At 38.2% G+C, this 20,183-nt stretch overlaps 1 protein-coding gene across 1 annotated transcript; it reads left to right on the top strand.

The window, feature by feature from the left end:
• Window positions 1-8,264: 8,264 nt before the first annotated feature.
• LOC113048700 (phosphomannomutase 1) lies at window positions 8,265-19,514 on the top strand. Its single transcript, XM_026210537.1, has 8 exons — window positions 8,265-8,590; window positions 14,196-14,313; window positions 15,226-15,302; window positions 15,443-15,534; window positions 15,620-15,719; window positions 15,873-15,948; window positions 17,386-17,501; window positions 17,580-19,514. Exons 1-8 carry the CDS (start codon window positions 8,486-8,488, stop codon window positions 17,700-17,702), a joined length of 807 nt encoding a protein of 268 aa, XP_026066322.1. The 5' UTR covers window positions 8,265-8,485; the 3' UTR covers window positions 17,703-19,514.
• Window positions 19,515-20,183: the final 669 nt, after the last annotated feature.

The raw sequence follows: 20,183 nt of genomic DNA, 5'->3' as shown, positions 1-20,183 counted from the left end.
GGGCCAAGGACAACAGAGAGGACGAGAAAACAGGTGAGCCACACACATCTCAATGTCTTTCAGAGATGCTCAGAGAAATGGAGAATCGCCACAAACACCTAACCTCAATTTATGAAGAATTGAGGAGCCATCAAGCAGAAGAGCTTGAAGATGCACCTGAAAGAACAGTGACGCCTGCTGACTCAGCCCAAGAAGCACTAAATGAGATGGAGGAAAGGTGCAACGGAACAAGAGAGAATCCACATGACAAGAGAAGATTTCAAGCAAGCTGTGGACACATTGCAACAAGAGCTGGACGAACTGATGGGCAAACATGGACAAATGCAATCACACCCAAGCCAATATGATTATGTCCAGCGGAAGCAGTACAAGCAAGTAGTCGGGGCACTGGTCATGCAAGACATAGAATATCCAGATGATCTGTTTCAAGCATACAGATGAAGAGGAAAAGAGCAGCATGGATCAACAAGGACATCAAGAAGGACTGAAACCCCAAAATTTGAGTGCTCAATAATCATCAAGCAAGGTCACACCCAATACATTCCCTGGGCAAGTCAAGATCTGGACACTGGTTTCCCGTCTTCTAGACATCCATAAAGGAGCTGGAAAATGGAATCAGAACATTTGAAGAAGAAACAACTGGAAAGCTTCTGGCCCTAAGTGACATCAAAGCCCGGTTTGCTAAGCGTTTGGGGGCCTCCAAGACATTCTCAAGCAGTCTGGCCTCCACCAAGCAGTTGACAAGCCTCAAGCAGAATGAGTTTATTTTGACAAACATTGACGTGACATCTGGATGACTCTGAGAGTTGAATACCCTATGCAAACTTATCCAGAATTCCTGAAGGGGGAGCTAATTAGGGAGACTGAGAATCCCACCACCTGCATACAGAAAAAAAAAAACTAAGATGCTGGAAAGAAGAACTGGAAAAAGATCCAGAGGAAGAAAAAGTACTGACAGCACTCTTCAGGACTGCCATTGTGGAAGCCATGCCTGCAGTAATGAAAGTGAAGCTGGAGGATGAGTTCAGAGACCATGTGGTCCATGCTGTAAAACAGCACAGAAGACCAGAGCTAAAGATGAAGGACCAAGAAAAAGAGCTTCTAAATAAGAAGAAAAAAGGTCCAAGCAGTGCAGAAGGAACACCACTCAGCAGTGATGGCACCGGTCAATACTTCGATGCCTGTCAATCCACTTGTAACAATGAATGTGCCTGCACCAGCAAATCAGACCGCAGCAGCACAGGCACCGCCTGCTGGAACAGTTGATACACCACAAGGACCGGCACCAGTCGTCATCTATCTCAAGCCAGAGCAGCCAAACAACAGGAGCTGGAAAAGACAACAACAAAAAGGACGTGGCAGAGGAAGATTTAACAACAATCAACAAAAAGTTGGTGGCCCTCCAGGAGTATGTTGGGGATGCTATCAGCCTGGACACAGTAGAAGAAACTGCACCATCAATCCTTGGCAACGGAGCCAGCCAATGGCCCCAGGAGTCAACTTGGACAACAACAAGTGCAAGCTCAACCTCCAGGCCCTGTTAACCCATGGCGTGGACCTGATCAAGGCTATTAGGGCTGCCCAGAGAATCTTACGGGGAGGAATCAGCTTCCAATGATATCTTGTGATGTTGATCAAGAACCAATGCTGCAAGTTAAAATCGAAGGAAAACCCATTATACAGGGGCAACAAACTCCTGTTTAAATCCAAGATATGCCTCGCACTTCCCAATGTCTAGAAAATATATATAAAGACAGTAGGATTCTCAGGGACAACTCAGTTACTTCCCATGACTGCCCCTGTGAGCATAAGCCTGAAAGACACTGAAATAAGAATACCAATCTTAGTCTTAGAATACACACCTGTTAATTTATTAGGCAGGGATGGTATATGTAAACTAAAAATGCAGATATGGTGTACACCAGATGGAATTTATGTAGACGATAGGGCAATTAGACAAATGAATGTTTCATCATTACAACAAACACAAGAACCATGTGCTAACATATATTGGTTAGGTGATCTAAAGGAAGGTGTAGAAAAAACAATTGGCAAATGGGGAAGATACATAAGAGAACAGCTTTGTGAACCAAATCCACCAAAAAATGAATTTCATTGAACTATGAAGTGTGACGAGAACATAGACCCAGAATTTGAAAAAAGATGGTTAAAAAACACACAAGGGTTGCAAATTCCCATGAACTCGCTAATAGTAGGAGCAGAAAGTTAAGCTCTGCAGATAGATAAAGAAAAAATAATTGATGAATGGTTAGAAGTGCCAAACTCGATTCCTCATGTTACATTGTAAGTAAAGATTGTGTTTCTAAAGACTTGGCCCCCATGATGAAACAAGCAAAAAAAAAAAAAAAAAAAAAAAAAAAAGCAACTGGGAAGCCACAGAAAAAGTTGTATACTACTCCAATGATGGGAGTCCCCTATAAATACAAAAGTTGAGCCAAAGGTAAAAAAAAAAAAAAAAAAAAAACATCAAACTGAATTGAGAAAGAAATGTAGAAACATGTACCACCTGAATTATGGTCTCAGCGTGACATAGATGTGGGATTAGTAAAATCAGCTAATCCAGTTAGAATAGTGCTTAAACCAGGAGCTAAGATACCCAGAAAATTACAGTACTAAACTACTGAGAAAGTTGAGGTATCCTTCAAAACCAGAAGCAGACGAGGGAATCAAAAAGACAATTGAGGGATGAATGAAAGCAGGAGTGTTTGTTGAAATTACTAGCTGTAGTAACACCCCAATATTGCTAGTAAATAATGCATACAAATCAAAATGGCGTTTGGTGCATGCTTTGAGAGCAGTGAATGAGGTTGTGGAGGATTGGCCTACTGAAGTTCCAAATTTGCATATGTTGTTAACCAATGTTCATCTCCTAATTATTATACAGTAACTGATCTCTGCTAAGCTTTTTCAGCGTTCCCTCGGCCGTGGAGAGAAGACTTTTGTTCACATTCACCTATCAAGGTAAAAAAAAAAAAAAAAACTCACTTACATGAGACTGCCACAAGGTTTCAAAACACTCACCATATGTATTTAATCAAGTTCTAAAAGAAGATCTAAGTGATCTCAGGCTGGACAGTACATTAATACAGTATGCAGATAATTTGTTGATCTGTTCAATGACTTTGCCACCAAGGCTCAATTAAAGGACTTACTTGGCTGAAGGGGGACATAAGGCCTCTAAAGAAAAACTGCAATTTTGCTTACCGCAAGCTGAGTACTAAGGATGCACAATTTCACATGGGATGAAAGCTATATCATCCAGTCAATTAGAGGACTACAACTACAAACAGTGGGATAAATTATTACTTTTTTGGGAATTACAGGTTTTAGTGCAGACTGGAATGATAATTATTCAATCAAAACAGTTCCACTTAGAGCACAAAGAAAACATATGGGCCATCAAAATATTAAAGCACCTTTGATTATTTGAGGATTACTGATGCATGAACAACATTTGAACCATTAACAAAAAAAAAAAGAAAAATGCTAATTGGCTTTGGCGCTCATATGAAGGTCTATATCGGTTACAATCCTTTTATCTGACATGCATGGTTTTGACCATTGCGCGAGGGGGGAAGTGATTAAAAATAAATAATAATAATAATAATAAAATAAAAAATAAGAAAGATTATAAATAAAGTGACAAGGTTATTGGTTGCTTTATGTATAAGCAATGGTGGATGAATATCTATTTGAATGTGAAGTCTGCACCCTAAGTAATGTCAGAAAATGAACATGATGAATGTCAACAAATAGATATAAGAACTGACATCAAGAAAATAAAGACCCCTGTAGTTTATGTAATCGACCGCGCATTGGAGTATGAGCGTTTGAACGAATCAAAAGGGAAACATAAAATGGGATAATTAAAAAGGAATTGTGCAATAATCTGGCATTTAGACCAAAATATGTATTATAATTTAGAAGTACTCAAATCATTCTGTCTGATATATGCCACAGCCACTGTAAAGATAAACATGAATGAACATGACAATCATAAAGGTCAAAGACACAGAACTATAAGTTTTGCCCAAATTCGCACCATGAAAGATCAATTAGAAGCAATAGCAGATTACTATTGGGTATGTGAAAAAAAAAAAAAAAAAAAAAAAAAAAGAAGACAAAAAGTAAGAGCCACACTACCAAAAGACTGGAAAGGTATTGTACTAGCCTAAGACTGTTACAAGGGGTAACAACGATTGAAGGAGACTTAAATGAAGTTAAGCAGCCGCAACTAAGGTGACACAGAGCTAAAAGAGCATATGAAGCAGATCCAAATCTGTACATGGATTTAATTGGCCAACCAAGAGGAATACCAGAAAAATATAAAGATAGAAATGAAATTAAGTCTGGACTTGAGTCTATATTAGTGTGGATTACCCCAAACAAGAACTTAGAATGGATCAATTATATTTACTATAATCAGAATAGATTCATTAACTATACTGATGATGCCTTAGATGCTCTGGGAAAACAGTTGAGTCCTACAAGTAAAATGGCATGGCAAAACAGACAAGCACTGAACTGGCTTCTGTCCGAAAAAGGAGATGTATGTGTAATGTTTGGAACTGACTCATATACTTATATTTCAAACAGTACAGCCCCAGCTGGATCGATCACCAAAGCAATGGAGAAACTGAAAAACCTAAGAGAGGAAGTGACCAAGAATGCTGGAGTAGATGTGCATACTTGGGATTGGTTTAATTTACTTTTTGGGTCTTGGGGACAATGGTTAACTAAAGTGGGCATCATAATAGGCATTGTTGTTGTTGTGTTTCTTTTGTTGTTCTGTTGTATTGTGCCTTTCATCAGATCAATGCTGGCCAGTGCTGCAGCCAAACAGATGATTAATGTGTCAGTGAGACCAACTGGAGTGGACATTGGATGTACCAACGTGCACATTGGGACCTGGACTGGATGAATTTGTGTGAAACCTTCCTGAAAAACAATGGAGTGGTAGGGAAGGGGTGCCTTTTATTTTCTATTTTTTATGTTTATCCTGTATTGTAACTTTTGATAGAGAGGGAGTCAGTATCTTCATTGTATTTTCATTTTCTTATTATGTAGTTGAATTAGAATACTTGGATAGAGTAGGCAGGAAGTTAAATTGTGTTATTGTATTTTATTTTGGCATATGCCCCTTCCTGAAGTCACTTACTCCTTAAGTCATTTATTATCTGATCATTTATTTTAAAGAACATCTTAAGAAAGAAAGAGGACGCTGAAGGTGTTAAGCAGGTCATTGTCTGTGTTACGAGGCAATGCAACCAGAAAAGGGGACGATAAAGAAAGATTGCATATTTTCTTATCTGAATGTATTCATCATGTAACTTTCATTTGTTAGTATATAGTTTGTCTTATTCAACACTGGAAAAGTCATCAAAGTTTGAAAAGAATAAGGGATCGACGAGCACGTTAGTGCTTAGCAACATGAGTAGATTCAACTGGAGGTTTAAAAACCCACTATCTACTCCAACACCAGATAGCGCTGAATGGCAATGAAAGTTGCCTGAGAGCTCCTCTGGCAACGAAGGACAGCATCACCAGATAGCACTCCAGGCTACCGGAAATGCTTGGAGTTCCTCTGGCAGCGTGGGATGAACCAGTGTACAATTTATTGTATTACTTTGTTTTTACTAATTTTGATTATTTGAATCATTCATATATTCTACATAACCATGACAACCATGGGCAAGGCTAAGACATCTCATGCACATGCTTTAATACACATTGTTGATTTGTTTTGATTAATTTGACCCCCAAGAAGGTATAGGTAGGGAAGTAGATTCTATTACTCTTTTCTGGTCAATTGTGGGGAGAGATATTTGGATCTGACTTCCTCTGGAGTGCAACAACTTAAAGAAATAATTTGTTAAGAGGAAATGGAGGACCATTATTGGTTCATAGATGGACAGAAGGAGAGGTGGACTTGTGGTGTTGTACTCTAGGCAAAGGGCTTAGTGGTGAGACTTGGTAAAGTCTCAGAGGGGGGAATATATTGTGTTATTCTTTGGTATTACTCAATACAAATGTGTTATTCTATGTTATTTACTTAATATGGTATTATCTTACTTATAATATTATGGATAACTATGACAGAAAGCAATATACTGATCAATATGCTGAGTTATTCCCAGATACTGGTTGTCATGAAAAGGGTCAGGTGTATAAAAGCCCTCCCATAGGGCAGTACTATTAGTGTTAAACAGGATTGGACATAAAAGACCTCCCACTGGCAGATCCTGGTAATATTCCACTAAGTTGTATCTGTGAACTAAACTGACCTCTGTAATGCACCTGTGAACTAAAATAACCCTGAGAACTTTGGGTGATTTCCAAGTGTTGACATCAGTGGTAAACAGACTTGGAGGGATGTCTCACGTGACCATAGCCAACCAATAGGGAGAGATTGTTTAATTGTTGATTTGGCCGAATTCCATCATTAAGCGATAAGGAGTGGCAAACTTGGCGGGCAATGCCAATTAAAAACCGGAACTACCAAATAAGGTATGGAGATAGAGGTATAAAATGAGTGCATGGACAGACAGAAGATTCAGATGCGGCGGCCGTCATCTCGGCTTTGTTGTTTTGAGCAATAAAGTCTATATTCTGACACCTGGAACCCCGTCTCCTTAGCCTTATTTATTTGACTGAAGAAATTCATCATCAGCCCTAAGACACGACAACCGATGACTGTCATATTTGTTCGTAAACATTTACTTGGCTTTATGATTCGCTGCTTATGATCTTGCTTTACATACAAGCATCTGCTAATTACATAAAAATTGATGTATGAGTTTTCCTCTGTTTGTTTATTCTTAAGTAAATCAGTTTTGTTAATAAACCATCCAAATAAATCCAGTTTGGATTTCATCCAAAATATCTTATATTGTGTTCCAAAAACAAACAAAGCTTTTACGGGTTTGTAACGACATGGGGGTAAGTGATTAATGAAAAAATTGGTGGCATAGAAACCTTTTTACATAAGTTGTTTAATATTTTTCATGGTTTTCTTCAATGTTTGAGGCATATTGAAACAGCTCTAACTAAATACTTTTCATGCTTTTATTTTGGACTAATTTCAGTTCCATTTACATTTAGGTTATGTAGTTTTCATTTTTATTTATTTATTTTAGTTTTTTATTGTTTTATTGTTCAAATTTAAACAGGTTATAATAGTATTAGAGTAGGTTGGACACTAGGTGGTGCTTTGGGGTAATTTTCACCATGCAATTGTCTACACAAGGCAAGGCTGTCTAATTCTAAACTTTAAAATTTACATTTGTTTTTTATTTATTTTAGTTACACATTTAAAGGAAATTATACATTTACATGCTTAAGGATTATTTCAACCGTACTGAGGTGTGCCTGTGTGAAAACAAGTCGGCACCATAAAAAATAATATGTAATACGTGCTTAGTATTAAATTAAAGCTTCAGATGCATGATATTTGTAGGGCCCTGTGAAATCTGTTTTAAGTTTTATTTGCTCCTATTTGTCTGGATTCAGGTTTTTTTTTTCTGGATGATTATAAAAAAAATATATATAAATAAGGCCTAATTAAAATCATGAAAATTTTAACTTAAGCATATTTAATCTTTAACAAAAACCATTCAACGCGAATGCACAGACGTTTGTCGTGGTAATTAACACCACACCCAGCACTTGTTCGTCCACACTGAACACGCATCTCGCATTTAAAAGCATTTTAGGGGGCGCTTGGCTTTTTGGGGCCCAAGGCCGGCACCTACCTTTGCCTAATGGTCCACCATTTTTTTATTATTTAGCTAGAGGCTGGGAGAAACGGTCTTGACTAGCCTAATCTACAACATTTAAATGATCTATTCCTTTTTTATTTATTAGCCTGCATGTCATTGCTCTGTTGTTGATTTTGATTGCTTCCCTTGTCCTCATTTTAATTCGCTTTGGATAAAAGCGTCTGCTAAATGTAACGTGAATCACAGTCACTTGAAAACAGGTTTTTCTTTGGCCTGTGTTCTTGTTTATTTTCTTGATTCTCTGTAATTATTTCTCTGTTGTTGTTATTGTTATTGTTATGATGAGATGTAATGAAGTAGGTGAGAGGTCGAACTGTCTCCTCGACGCGTTTGACTGACGGAGCTTGTGACGCTTCTGAGCTCCTCATCACACAGCGAGGTAACGCCCCCTTAGCGCACGTGACCAGACTTCGCGCTTGTGATTGGCTGGGGCGGACCCTGCCCAGGACAGAGAGTGCTGCAGAAAGAACCACATGTGCAGATTAATCCACCCTCAGCAGTGATGTAGCCTGCCGTATACACAGTAACCTTGGGAAGTAAGACTCATCAGTATACACTTTTTATCTTTCGGTTTCATGAAAGACGAGAGACCGTGTCTCGTTATATTCTTATGCATTGACTCATCTTGAGTCATTTCTGATTTATTTATATTTATTGTCCTTTTTGGTTTTATTATAAAATTTTAAATGTCTACTGGATTAGAAGAAATGGATATGAAGTCTATTTTAGCCGGAGGTCGAAATGTTTTGTGCTTGTTTGACGTGGACGGAACGCTGACAAACCCGAGAGAGGTAAGATGCGAGACTGTTCATTTATATAAAATCTTTTTTTTTTAAATCAACACAATATTTATGAGATAATATTAAATGTAACAGATTAAGCATAACATTTAAAGGGCTATAAATCCTCTCTGCTATTAAGAGAACATTATGTTTCTATATGCTGCGCTGATCTGTTTAGGTGAAGCATGTCTCGTGAGTGTGTTTTTGTGTGTTTGTACAGTACTCGTTCTGCACGTAGCTGTACAGTAGACAATGTTTCCCACGCGACGCTCTTGGAATGTTCGTTCATGGTTCGTTCTAAACACAACATGCGACATTCGGTGTTCCCTCGGTTCGCTCTGTTACATGAGCAGTTACCGAAATCTGCCGCGTGACGTGACATGCCGTTCTGCTCATGAACTGTTTATTTACGTCAGATGTGCTGTATCAGTGTGCTCCGATGTTGCATCATCAGTCTTTCCTCCGCTGTAGAAGCAGTGACTCGTGGGAACGTTATAGTACTAAAAGTGAAAAGTAAAAATAACCTTTACAGCTTATACAGAACGTTGTTAACACACACACACACATACTGTTTTACAACGTTAATAGCCCGTTCACACCAAGACGAGATAAGACAGTGCTGTTTAAATCACTTCAACCTCTTAGATGATAACACTAGCCAATCAGAAAATCTCCGTCCCAGCCGGCACATGACCGACCTTCAACGTTGAAATATGGTTGAAATAAGGTCAGTTGTGGTTTCAACGTTGAAACAACGTTGATTCAACGTTTAAAGCTGAATGGTTGAAAAACATCCAGCACATGACCAACTTTCAATGTTGAAATATGGTTGAAATAAGGTCAGTTGTGGTTTCAACGTTGAAACAACGTTGATTCAACGTTTAAAGCTGAATGGTTGAAAAACATCCAGCACATGACCAACTTTCAATGTTGAAATATGGTTGAAATAAGGTCAGTTGTGGTTTCAACGTTGAAACAACGTTGATTCAACGTTTAAAGCTGAATGGTTGAAAAACATCCAGCACATGACCAACTTTCAACATTGAAATATGGCTGAAATAAGGTCAGTTGTTTTAATGAAACAACGTTAAAAATGTTTAATGCTAAATGGTAGAAAAAGGTTAACAAGCTTTTAAATTATTTATATTAAATTATTTAAATTAATTATTTTAATAGCATTTTAAAATATTTTAGTCATGATACCTATTCTAAAATCTAAAGGTATATGTTAAATATTATCATTATTAACAACAATAAAACTATATACATTTCGCTGCTTTATCACACTGAAACAACTCCCATTGGTAGTTTTATTTTATTACTTCTATCATGATTGGTTAATCTGGCTGTCATTCAGGAAACTGGACAATGAATCGGTTCGCGCCTTTCTACATTTAAAAATATGACCGTTATTGTCGTCTTTCTGTGAGTGAGGCGGCTAACTGTGAGCTGCTGCTCGTTATAACTGACTGCTCTATCGGTCCCGAATTATTTCATATTTGCCTGTACATTTTTTATTTATTTTGAGCGAATTTGAGTCGTGACATGTCAATGGAGAACAAAAACTGCGAACACAAGAAGGGTCAGGTGTTCTGCGAGGTCCTGAAAACATCCTGGCAAAATGAGGTAAGAAAATCGCTAACGTTATCTTTATTATCTTTTGAAAATAGTAAAGTATTACCAGAGTTTACAAATGGGTAGTTTAAAGGACATGTAACCTGCAGATAAATAAATACCCGTGTGTCTATTTTTGCATTGCTTTATCACAGCTGATCAAGTTAGGTGCTCACCTAATGTGTTGCTGGTAAGAGAGATTTAGAGATGGTTTAGAGATTTTCCCATATTGTCCTGATATGTATCCCATGCATTAGGTGTGTTATATATGTTTGTATTCTTATAATAATTTCAAAGTGTTTTCTGAAACATAAGTGCAAATGTCGGTATTTAAATAATATAATTTTAATGAATTAATGAAAATGAATAAATAAAAAAAAGGATCGTTTAAAGCCATGGTTCTCAAAGTCTCAGGCCCCCTCTAGCTAGTTGTTATGCAGGTGAATCACTAAATTAAACTAATTAATGTTAATACATTTTAACTTAATCTTTGAGTAAGTTTTTTTTTTTTGCACATTTAAGTATGTTACAGTTAAAGTACAGTACAGTTTTGTAACTTTTGTTACATAATTACATTTAAAATTACATTTTAATTTAAACTTTTTTTTTTATTTACCTGTGTATGTAAGCACAGTTGTAGTGTTAATGTTCAAACATGGTAAAGTGTCTGACAATAAATATTCTTATTAGAATAAAACTGCCTCATTTTTTAACTGTAGACCTGTAGCTGAATAGTTTGGTCTACTACGCTGCTGAAATGTAATGTTGGTCATTATGGTGCAACTTAATATTTAATAACAAATATTTTCTGAAGTGGTACTTGGTATAAAAAGTTTGAGAACCAGTGGTTTAAAGAAATGGTATAATATGAAATCCTGCTTTTTAAGAACTTTTCAGTAAACCATTTCTTCTTTCCCCTTGTAGAGTCATCGAGGATCCAGCTTGTTCTTGAAACATTGGTAAGAAATTGTTCATCTGCTACATTGCACTGTCACTTCTGCTAGAGATGCTTTGACCTTTTGTGATAGGTTTTGATTGTACTTAGTTTATTAAAATTTACTGAATTAGATTTTATTTGTTTTACTACACTGTATTACTAGTGTTTTGATTAAAACAGTGTAACTGGGGGCTCTGAAAACACTGTTTGTGAATAATTTGTTAATATTGTAAATTTTCATCTGAATACATTGAATAAGTGTTTAATGAATAGTGTTGTCCACTTTGTTTCCAACCTCACTGTTACTGAACTGTAAAGTGAAAATATTGTGTGATTTATTTTGCATTCAGTTTTCAGTTAAATATATTTCACAATATCAAAGTTATTGTGAAACATTGTGGACATACCTAAACAAACTGGTTAAATCTTATGTTCCCTCCAGAAGTTTGCCCTCTGCAAGTGAACGACGCCTTGTGGTGCCATCCCAAAGAGGTTCAAAATCACTCTCACGGACCTTTTCCTGGACTATGCCCAGCTGGTGGAATGACCTCCCAATCTCAATCCGAACTGCTGAGTCTTTACTCATTTTCAAGAAACATTTTAAGACTCCTCTTTTTCACCGGAACTTAACCAACTAATGCTAGCACTTTTCCTTCTTTTCTTGTCTTTCATATTAAAAAAAAAAACCTGGCTATGCGTTCTGTACTAGACTAACTGAGACTTGTCATGGCACTTGTATACTGTTGTTGTTCGCTTGTACACCTGACTGCTTCTGTTCTTCTCATTTGTAAGTCGCTTTGGATAAAAGCGTCTGTTAAATGATTAAATGTAAATGTTTATACAGGACGGTACAGAAAGTGCACAAGTGGGAGAGAGTGGAGGGGACGGCGTCAGAATGGACCTAGCGCTGGGACACTTTCAAGGATCACCCGAAGCACAACCACACTGTATACACGAGGCTGCTGGTTCTAACATTTTAGAGTGCCCTGCGGTAGAAATCTCATTCTGCATTCCCCACGGTAAAGAAGACACAGTCCGGGGGGGTTCCCGTTAGAAATCAACTGGTTGAAGGTTCCCTGCTCGTACTGTGCAACACATTTTCACGGCACAAATGTGCACAACTTGAAATGAGACACATTACTAAAACATGTTTTTGACAGAAACTGTAGTTTTCCACCAAAATAAAAGATCCACTGGTTTCAGTCATAAAGGTACAAGGGTTTGTCTTGTAAGTGCTGAAAAAAATATGCTTTTTTGTGCCGAATTATTTTACAAAAACCTTTAAATATTGTATTTGGATTGTTCTACTACATGTTTTTAGCATTACCTCCATGCATACTCTGCATAATAAAGTGTGGGATTATTTTCATCTGTTTTATACAGTATGTTTCCAAAATTAAACTGCTGTTTGACAATTTTGAGCATGTGGTAGTTTATTGAAGTTGTTTGTAAAGCCATTGCTGCCAGTCATTAGATTTTTAGCCTTGCATGTACCATGTTGATCTAAATGCCAACTAGGATCTAGGTGTATTTATACACGGTGCAAGGTACGACGGGGAAACAACGTCGTGTTATCAACGCTGATTAACTTTTCAAAATCAACACCTCATTCAGCTTTCATCCCAGGGCTGCAGCACGACCCTAATTCACCCATAATGCAGGTAAGACGGTGAAACAGCGTCGCGATTTCAACGGTGAATCCACGTCGTTATTTCAACGTTGATCCAATTTGCAAAATCGAAAGGTTATTCAACGTTGATTCAACGTCGGGATTTCAACAGTGAATCAGCGTTGTGATTTCAACCGTACATCAACGTCACGATTTCAACGGTGAATCAACGTCGTGATTTCAACGTTGATCCAATTTGCAAAATCGAAAGGTTTTTCAACGTTGATTCAACCATGGTACCTGACGTTGTTTCAACGTTGAATCAACGTTGAAATGCCGGCTGGGGTGCTTTAAAGAGCGAGCTGAGATTATTTCCACACGTGTGCGCTAAAGAAAGGATGTGTGGATGCTAATATTCATTTATCATGATCCTTCTTGTGAAAAATCTTTCTACTGTCAGTGTAGCCTTAATTGTGTTTTGACAGTTTCACTGATTAAAATGGTCATGAACTGAGAAATCGAATTCCCCTGGATCTTTTGACATACAGGTCAATGTATAAAAACATCATGTAAGTTTCAAAACTCAAAACGTTCTTGTTAGTCCAAAAACAGCTTTTATTGAAACCAAGCTCCGAAAATGACTTGGACTTGGAATGTGCCACTTTATGATGTAATAGTGTGGCTAAGCCCCGCCTCCGCAGGAGTAGATCAAGTCAGCTTCTGCATCACTGCCTCTTTAGCTCCACCCACTGATACACGCTTGTAGTAGGAGGAGAGGAAATACACAGGACTACTCCATCAACAGAACCATACAGATGACATTACAAGATTACAAGACACTGTAGTGTAAATTATGAAAAATAGTCTTTAAATTGCCTTCATAACATATATCTAGATCTAAACATCATGTTTCATCATGTTGCAAATTTAAGTTTAAAACCACACTAACACAAGTGAATTTCAGAGAACATTATAACATAATAATAAGAATAATAGTAGAAATGCAGCTCATGACCCTTTAATTGTTCATCCGCCACACCTGCATGATGCTGTTAAACTCCCTCATTAAACATTTGGGAGTTTCCTTACCCTCCTAGCACACTGTTATGAATCACAGAGGATATGACTTCATGTACAGTGATAGCGTGAGTCTATGACAGTCTGCAGCTCTGACACAGAGTGTGTTTGGTTACACAACCAGTCAGTAAACAACACCGCCATTAATTTGACTAACATGCACTTAAACATCTGCCGAAAACATAAAGGTGAAGTATAACATAAGGGCTGCAGACATGATGACTAGTAAATTTAGACTATTTAGTCTGCCCAAAGTGTGTTCCCTGATCAGAAATACTCTGAAACCTCAGCTGCATCCACTGTTTAATGGAGACGTAAATCAGTTTTCAGGAGCACTGAGGTGATGTAGCTCTGTGTGTGTGTGTGTGTGTCTGCAGAAGATCGACCCTGAGCTGGACCAGTTCTTCCAGTCCTTGAGAAAGAAGGTGAAGATCGGCGTGGTGGGTGGATCAGATTATTCCAAAATCGCAGAACAGCTCGGAGAAGGAGATGAAGGTTAGAGAATCACACATTTCTTCAACATCCGCCCCAAAAGACGGTCACCAGTCTTTGGGATCATTATCCAAACTCGTGTTTAATCAACACAACAGCTGATATCCCATAATTACAAAGTCTGAGCATTGAAACATACGCAATTAAACTCAATGAACTCTTTCTCCCGCTTCTGCTCTTCTCTGGCTAATACAATTCTGACTGCCAGGATATTAGATTATTCTGTTACCAGACAAACAGATATTTTCTGCCAGGATCTGGCATCTGGGGCTGGATCTGATATTTCTGGCATGGAGGCATGATCTAACATTATGGAGATGGAAACACAGAGGTCATGGGTTTGATTCCCAGTGAATGCACGATACAATCTATTCCTTAAATACAACGTAAGTCGCTTTGGATAAAAGCATCTGCCAAATGAATAAATGCAAAATGTCAATGTAATTTCATTCCTGTCCAGAAGAAAAGTCATCTTTCAGATGTGTGGTTTAATCTCACCTGCAGGTGTTCATTTTAGTCTTGACTTTCTGTTTGACTTCTCTGGATCTTATCAGTTATCTAGATCTGTTCATTGTGTCATCAGTGATCGATGATTGTCTTTGTCATTATGATTGTGCAGCTCTGATTAGATTAACCAAGAGATCAGGATTTAATCTGAAACGGTACACGATCACATTCCCACTCAGATAAGAGCAGAACCTGAGCAGATGTGTCTTTGACCTCATTAAGTCATCCGGTCAGTGATCAAACAGGACTCCTGTGGATCTCACATTTAAGCTCTCTGAGTGTAAATGAGCTTGTTTGTGTGTGTTGTGTAACAAGGTAAAGGTCATCAGGATGCAGAGAAGATATGCTGAACAGAGTGCTTTGATTGCATCTCATTCTGTTGTTTTGTTATGTTCTCTCTCGCTGCAGTCATACACAAGTTTGACTACATCTTCGCCGAAAATGGAACCGTGCAATACAAAGAGGGCAAACTCATCTCCAAACAGGTGATTGATAATGGGAAAATATTCAAATGTCTTAGAAGTCCAAATTGGAATTCTTTGTAGAACTTTAAGTGACACTCTTCAGAATTCTCTGTGTTGATTCCAAATTGGTGTGTTATTGAATTGTTCAATCTGTTTCTCAGGCCATTCAGAATCATCTGGGCGAGGAGTTACTGCAGGACCTCATCAACTTCTGTCTCAGCTACATGGGGCTCATCAAGCTGCCCAAGAAACGGTAACAGAGATGTGTGATCACCTGTGATGTCATGTCAGTACAGCAAACCAAACGTAATCATTTAAACCAAATCTCTTTCTCTCAGAGGGACGTTCATTGAGTTTCGTAATGGCATGATCAACATCTCGCCCATCGGACGCAGCTGCACGCTAGAAGAGCGAATCGAGTTCTCTGAGATCGACAAGGTATTCTCAGTTCACAAGAACCAAGTTATTTTTCCAGATTTGGTCAAATGTTCAAATGAAATGTGTGAAACGGTCCGCAGAAATCGATTGATTTGATTTAAAACTCTAATGAACGTTAACACATAAAATAATCCAAACTGTGCCGTCCTGCAGAGAGAGAAGATACGAGAGAAGTTTGTGGCGGCTCTGCAAGAAGAGTTTGCAGGAAAAGGTCTGCGGTTCACCAGAGGTGAGCAGGAAATGACATCACCAGCTCTCTGGTGATGGGAAGCAAATGAACCGTGCTGAAACAGAGCTGTTTGTATCTGCACGGCACATTACACACACACACACACACACACATTATCTGTGTTCAGTGTGATAAATGAATGCTATCAGATGCGCTCGTGTGTGTGTGTGTGTTTACAGACCAATGACCCGTGAGAGAAAACAAGTGTTTACTTTGCCACATATGGACACACACACACACACACACACACACACACACGGATGGGCATTGGCTTTGATGTCTAGAAGCAGTTTCCAGTAGTTTTGCCTCTAAAGTCCAGCTCAGTTTTGCACACACTGGCTTTGTCTCTTTCTTTTTTGGGGGGTGTAAGATGATCGAGCAGTCTGATTGGCTGTTCCTTTAGCTACCATTGAGCCAGTGCTAGAATGCTAGTGGAGGGACACTAATGATGGTCTGTGTGTGTGTGTGTGTGAAGATCATTCAGTTTTAACGTCTGTTTTCAATCACTCTGAGGACAAACAGTCCAGCAGTTCACTTCTCTGAAGACAGACCGTATCAAAGACTAAAAGGGTCATTACTGTGAGAATGAGCCTCGGGGCTCGTAAACACATTAAACTCTCTGTAATAGGTTGCAGATTCACTGCTTTAATGCCGCTGGGAGGGTTTATTTTGGAGGAACACACATTAAGTGACAGATTGACCCTATGAAACCTACTGTATCATTTGTGATATTACGCTGAACTGTAAGATCATAAACATCGCTGAAAATCCTGTTGCACTCAATCTACTGCATGCCTTGTGTCGTCTGATTGATAGGTCCAACCCCCAGCAAGTTAAAACTCATTTAGTATAACTGCACAAACATGCACCTTTACTTGATAACCCAGTTATCATTATTTAGAAAAGGTTAGTGAGTCTCAAATATAATCTCTGAGGCTTTTAGAGAAACGTATATTCGTTCGTCACTCAGTCATCAGTTTTGCAAGACGTTGTTGTGAGATTGCATATTTTTCCTCAGTTTACCACATATTTTCAGTGGCATAAACACACATGCAAAACTTACTTTTTTTATAGATTTTTTCTAAAGTTTTTTCTAAAAGTGTTAGATTTTTTGGACTATTTTTTACAGGGTTAATGCTTTGTAAACAATGAACCGGAGTCAGAGATGCAGCCTGTTTAACCAGTTAAAACCCATGTGTACCTGCCACTCATGTAAACCCGTTCAGATCAGATCAGCTGGCTCGTGTTAGGAAGGCAGGGTTCGCTATGAGGGCATCTGATTTAGTGGATAAACCTGGTAGAAGTTTGCAAACAGCTAAAAACTTTACTGAACATTATCTGGAAAAACGCTTCAGGTGTTGTAGTTAAACTTATGCGCAATGTTACACCGATATCAAATGAATCTTTTCCTAATGTGTGTTTTGTGGTTGTCTGCAGGGGGTTTGATCAGTTTCGACATCTTCCCGGAGGGCTGGGACAAACGCCTCTGTCTGGACGTGCTGGAGCAGGAAGGATGGGACACCATCTTCTTTTTCGGCAATGAAACTTCATTGGTGCGTATTTGAATGGCTGTGTATCTGTATTAATGTGTGTTTATGTGTATTTATTTGTAATATTTGTTCTCGGATCAGGGTGGAAATGACTACGAGATCTTCGAGGACCCTCGTACCATTGGTTTCACCGTCCGCTCCCCTGAAGACACGGCGAGGCTCTGCAGGGAGATGTTCTTCAGCACTCCGCCCAACGAGTCGTGACACTGGACAGCTGACTCCTGCGCCCACTGCTGGTCACTGTGGGCAAACACAGGCAGATCAACCCAAACCACACCTCTGCTGATCTGCAGACCGAAGGGACTGCACGGAAACAGCTCTTACAGAGCCCCATCGGATTTAATGTTCAAATATTACTTGTACATAGAAAGATTTCCCCTCGTTTCATAGTAAAAAAAAGTGTTTTACTGTGGCCACGTTCACACTGCAACATTTCCGCAGTGACAACAATCCTCTGAATGATGAAAGAATACAGGACTGCTTGACATCTCAAAACTGTAAACCAGGTGCTTTAATGGTGCTTTACATATTTAAAGGAATTACGCGATTTAAAGGAATCTAAGGGAAGAATGAAAACTTAGATTTACAATATATTGCAAAATAATGCATTTAAAACGTTTTATTTTAAAGTATTCTCTCATCCACTCAACAGAACTGCTCGTTGTCATATGGGCTATAACAAAACACATTTTGATTTCTTTAAAACGGTGAAATCTGACAAAACGTTGAGTAGTTTGAATACGTGCTTATTACTGTCGGTCAGTAATTTTTCAGCTGTTAAAACGATAAAGCCCGCCTCATTTGATATGATTGGTCATCTCAATCATTTGAGTGTTCATAAGCAGACCATAAATCAACAAAAGGATGACAAAACATAATAATAAACAGAGCAATACACTTTTGTCATCCTAATAATAAACAGAGCAATAGAGAGCAGCTGAGCAGAATATCTGGAGAATATAACATAATGAATCAGATGTGTCTGGTTAATTGCAGTCCTGTTTTGTGAGATACTGAAGACACGCACCAGTTTCTGTGGTTTTCTGGCACCTCAGATAAGCCAGCGTTGTTCAAAAGGAGTCACTCAGGACGTCAAGTTGGCTCCAGATATTTATCATGCTAGACATTGATTCATCAGCGAGCCTCTTTGAGGCAGTAGTTCACTCATTAAGACTTGACGAAACGCTGATCATCCGCTAGTTTTCTGTGAGTGATCTAATAACTTGCTGTAATCCTGTAGTGTGAACGTGGCTTTAGTAAACCCCATCAGACATCAGAAGTGACATCAGAAGTGACATCAGAAGTGACATCAGGAGTGACATGTGATGAAACGAGTGATCACTTCTGTCTGTTCCACGCTTCAGTTTTGTTATGGTCTCGTGATCTTATTTGAAATGTTTGTGAGTAGGTGAATGTGCTTCTGATCTCGGATTGACTCTGAGATATTTACAAGATGATGAAAATGAAAAATCTGCGTATTTATGAATGAATGACCGCCCGAATTGATCAAATCTGATCTAACGCCAACTAATAGTTGATCTGTTTGTGGAATCGCTCTTTTAATGTGGTTAAGATTACGAATCAGTTTAGATGTGATATTATCATTCCTGAGAGAATCCAGCATCGCTGAAACACCAGGTTGATTTCCGGGGCATTTATTATGACCTTCCTTACGTTGAGCGTTTGTTAATCGGACATCAGTGTTTCTAATTCAGGATCCGTCGTGTGTTTGAGCGTGTGCTGTGAATGTTAATATATCGTTGCTTCATGTCTGATTGCATAAATGCACTTTAACTTGAATTGATTCATATCATAAAATTACACTAATGATGTAAACGGTGCTGGATTTAAGAAATTAGGTGACCTTAATTCTTTTAAACAAACTCATTTAGTGAGGATCTTTATCTTTTAATTTGTTACATTTTAAAGTTTTAACACTCCTGAAGAAAGGAAAAACTGAAAAAGTAATAGGATTTTCGTGGTTCAAAAATACAGCCTAAACATGTGAAATGCAAATGCAAATATGCCTGGTGATGAATTATGAACAAGTCTGTTTGTTTAAAATAAAACTTTTTCATATTGCACTGTTTATCGATGTTTAACTCAACTGTTTAACTCTAGGGGAGATGGAAAATGAGCCTATTTTTTTTAAGTGGAGTGTTTCTTTAATGGACAAAACCCTGATCATGTTTACGTCTGATCAAGGCTGCATCTCATTTCTAGTCTTACTTGATCTTAGTGCTGCGTTCTACACCATAGATCATGACATACTCATAGATAGATTACAAAACTATACAGGTATTCAAGGGCAGGCTCTAAGATGGTTTAGATCCTACCTGTCCGATTGCTACCATTTTGTTTATTTAAATGGGGAGTCATCTCATTTATCATCAGTAAAATATGGAGTGCCACAAAGATCCGTCCTAGGTCCCCTTCTATTTTCAATATACATGTTGCCCCTTGGTAATATTATTAGAAAATACGGAATTAGCTTCCACTGTTATGCTGATGATACTCAGCTATATATTTCAACGAGACCAGATGAAACTTCCCAATTATCTAAGCTAACGGAGTGTGTTAAAAATGTAAAAGATTGGATGACAAATAATTTTCTCCAATTAAATTCAGATAAGACAGAGATACTAATTATTGGACCAAAAAACACTACACAGAATCTTGTAGATT

Source organism: Carassius auratus, chromosome 3 (assembly GCF_003368295.1).
Source record: "Carassius auratus strain Wakin chromosome 3, ASM336829v1, whole genome shotgun sequence".
Lineage (NCBI taxonomy): Eukaryota > Metazoa > Chordata > Actinopteri > Cypriniformes > Cyprinidae > Carassius > Carassius auratus.
This window is presented reverse-complemented; position numbering and strand designations above follow the sequence as displayed.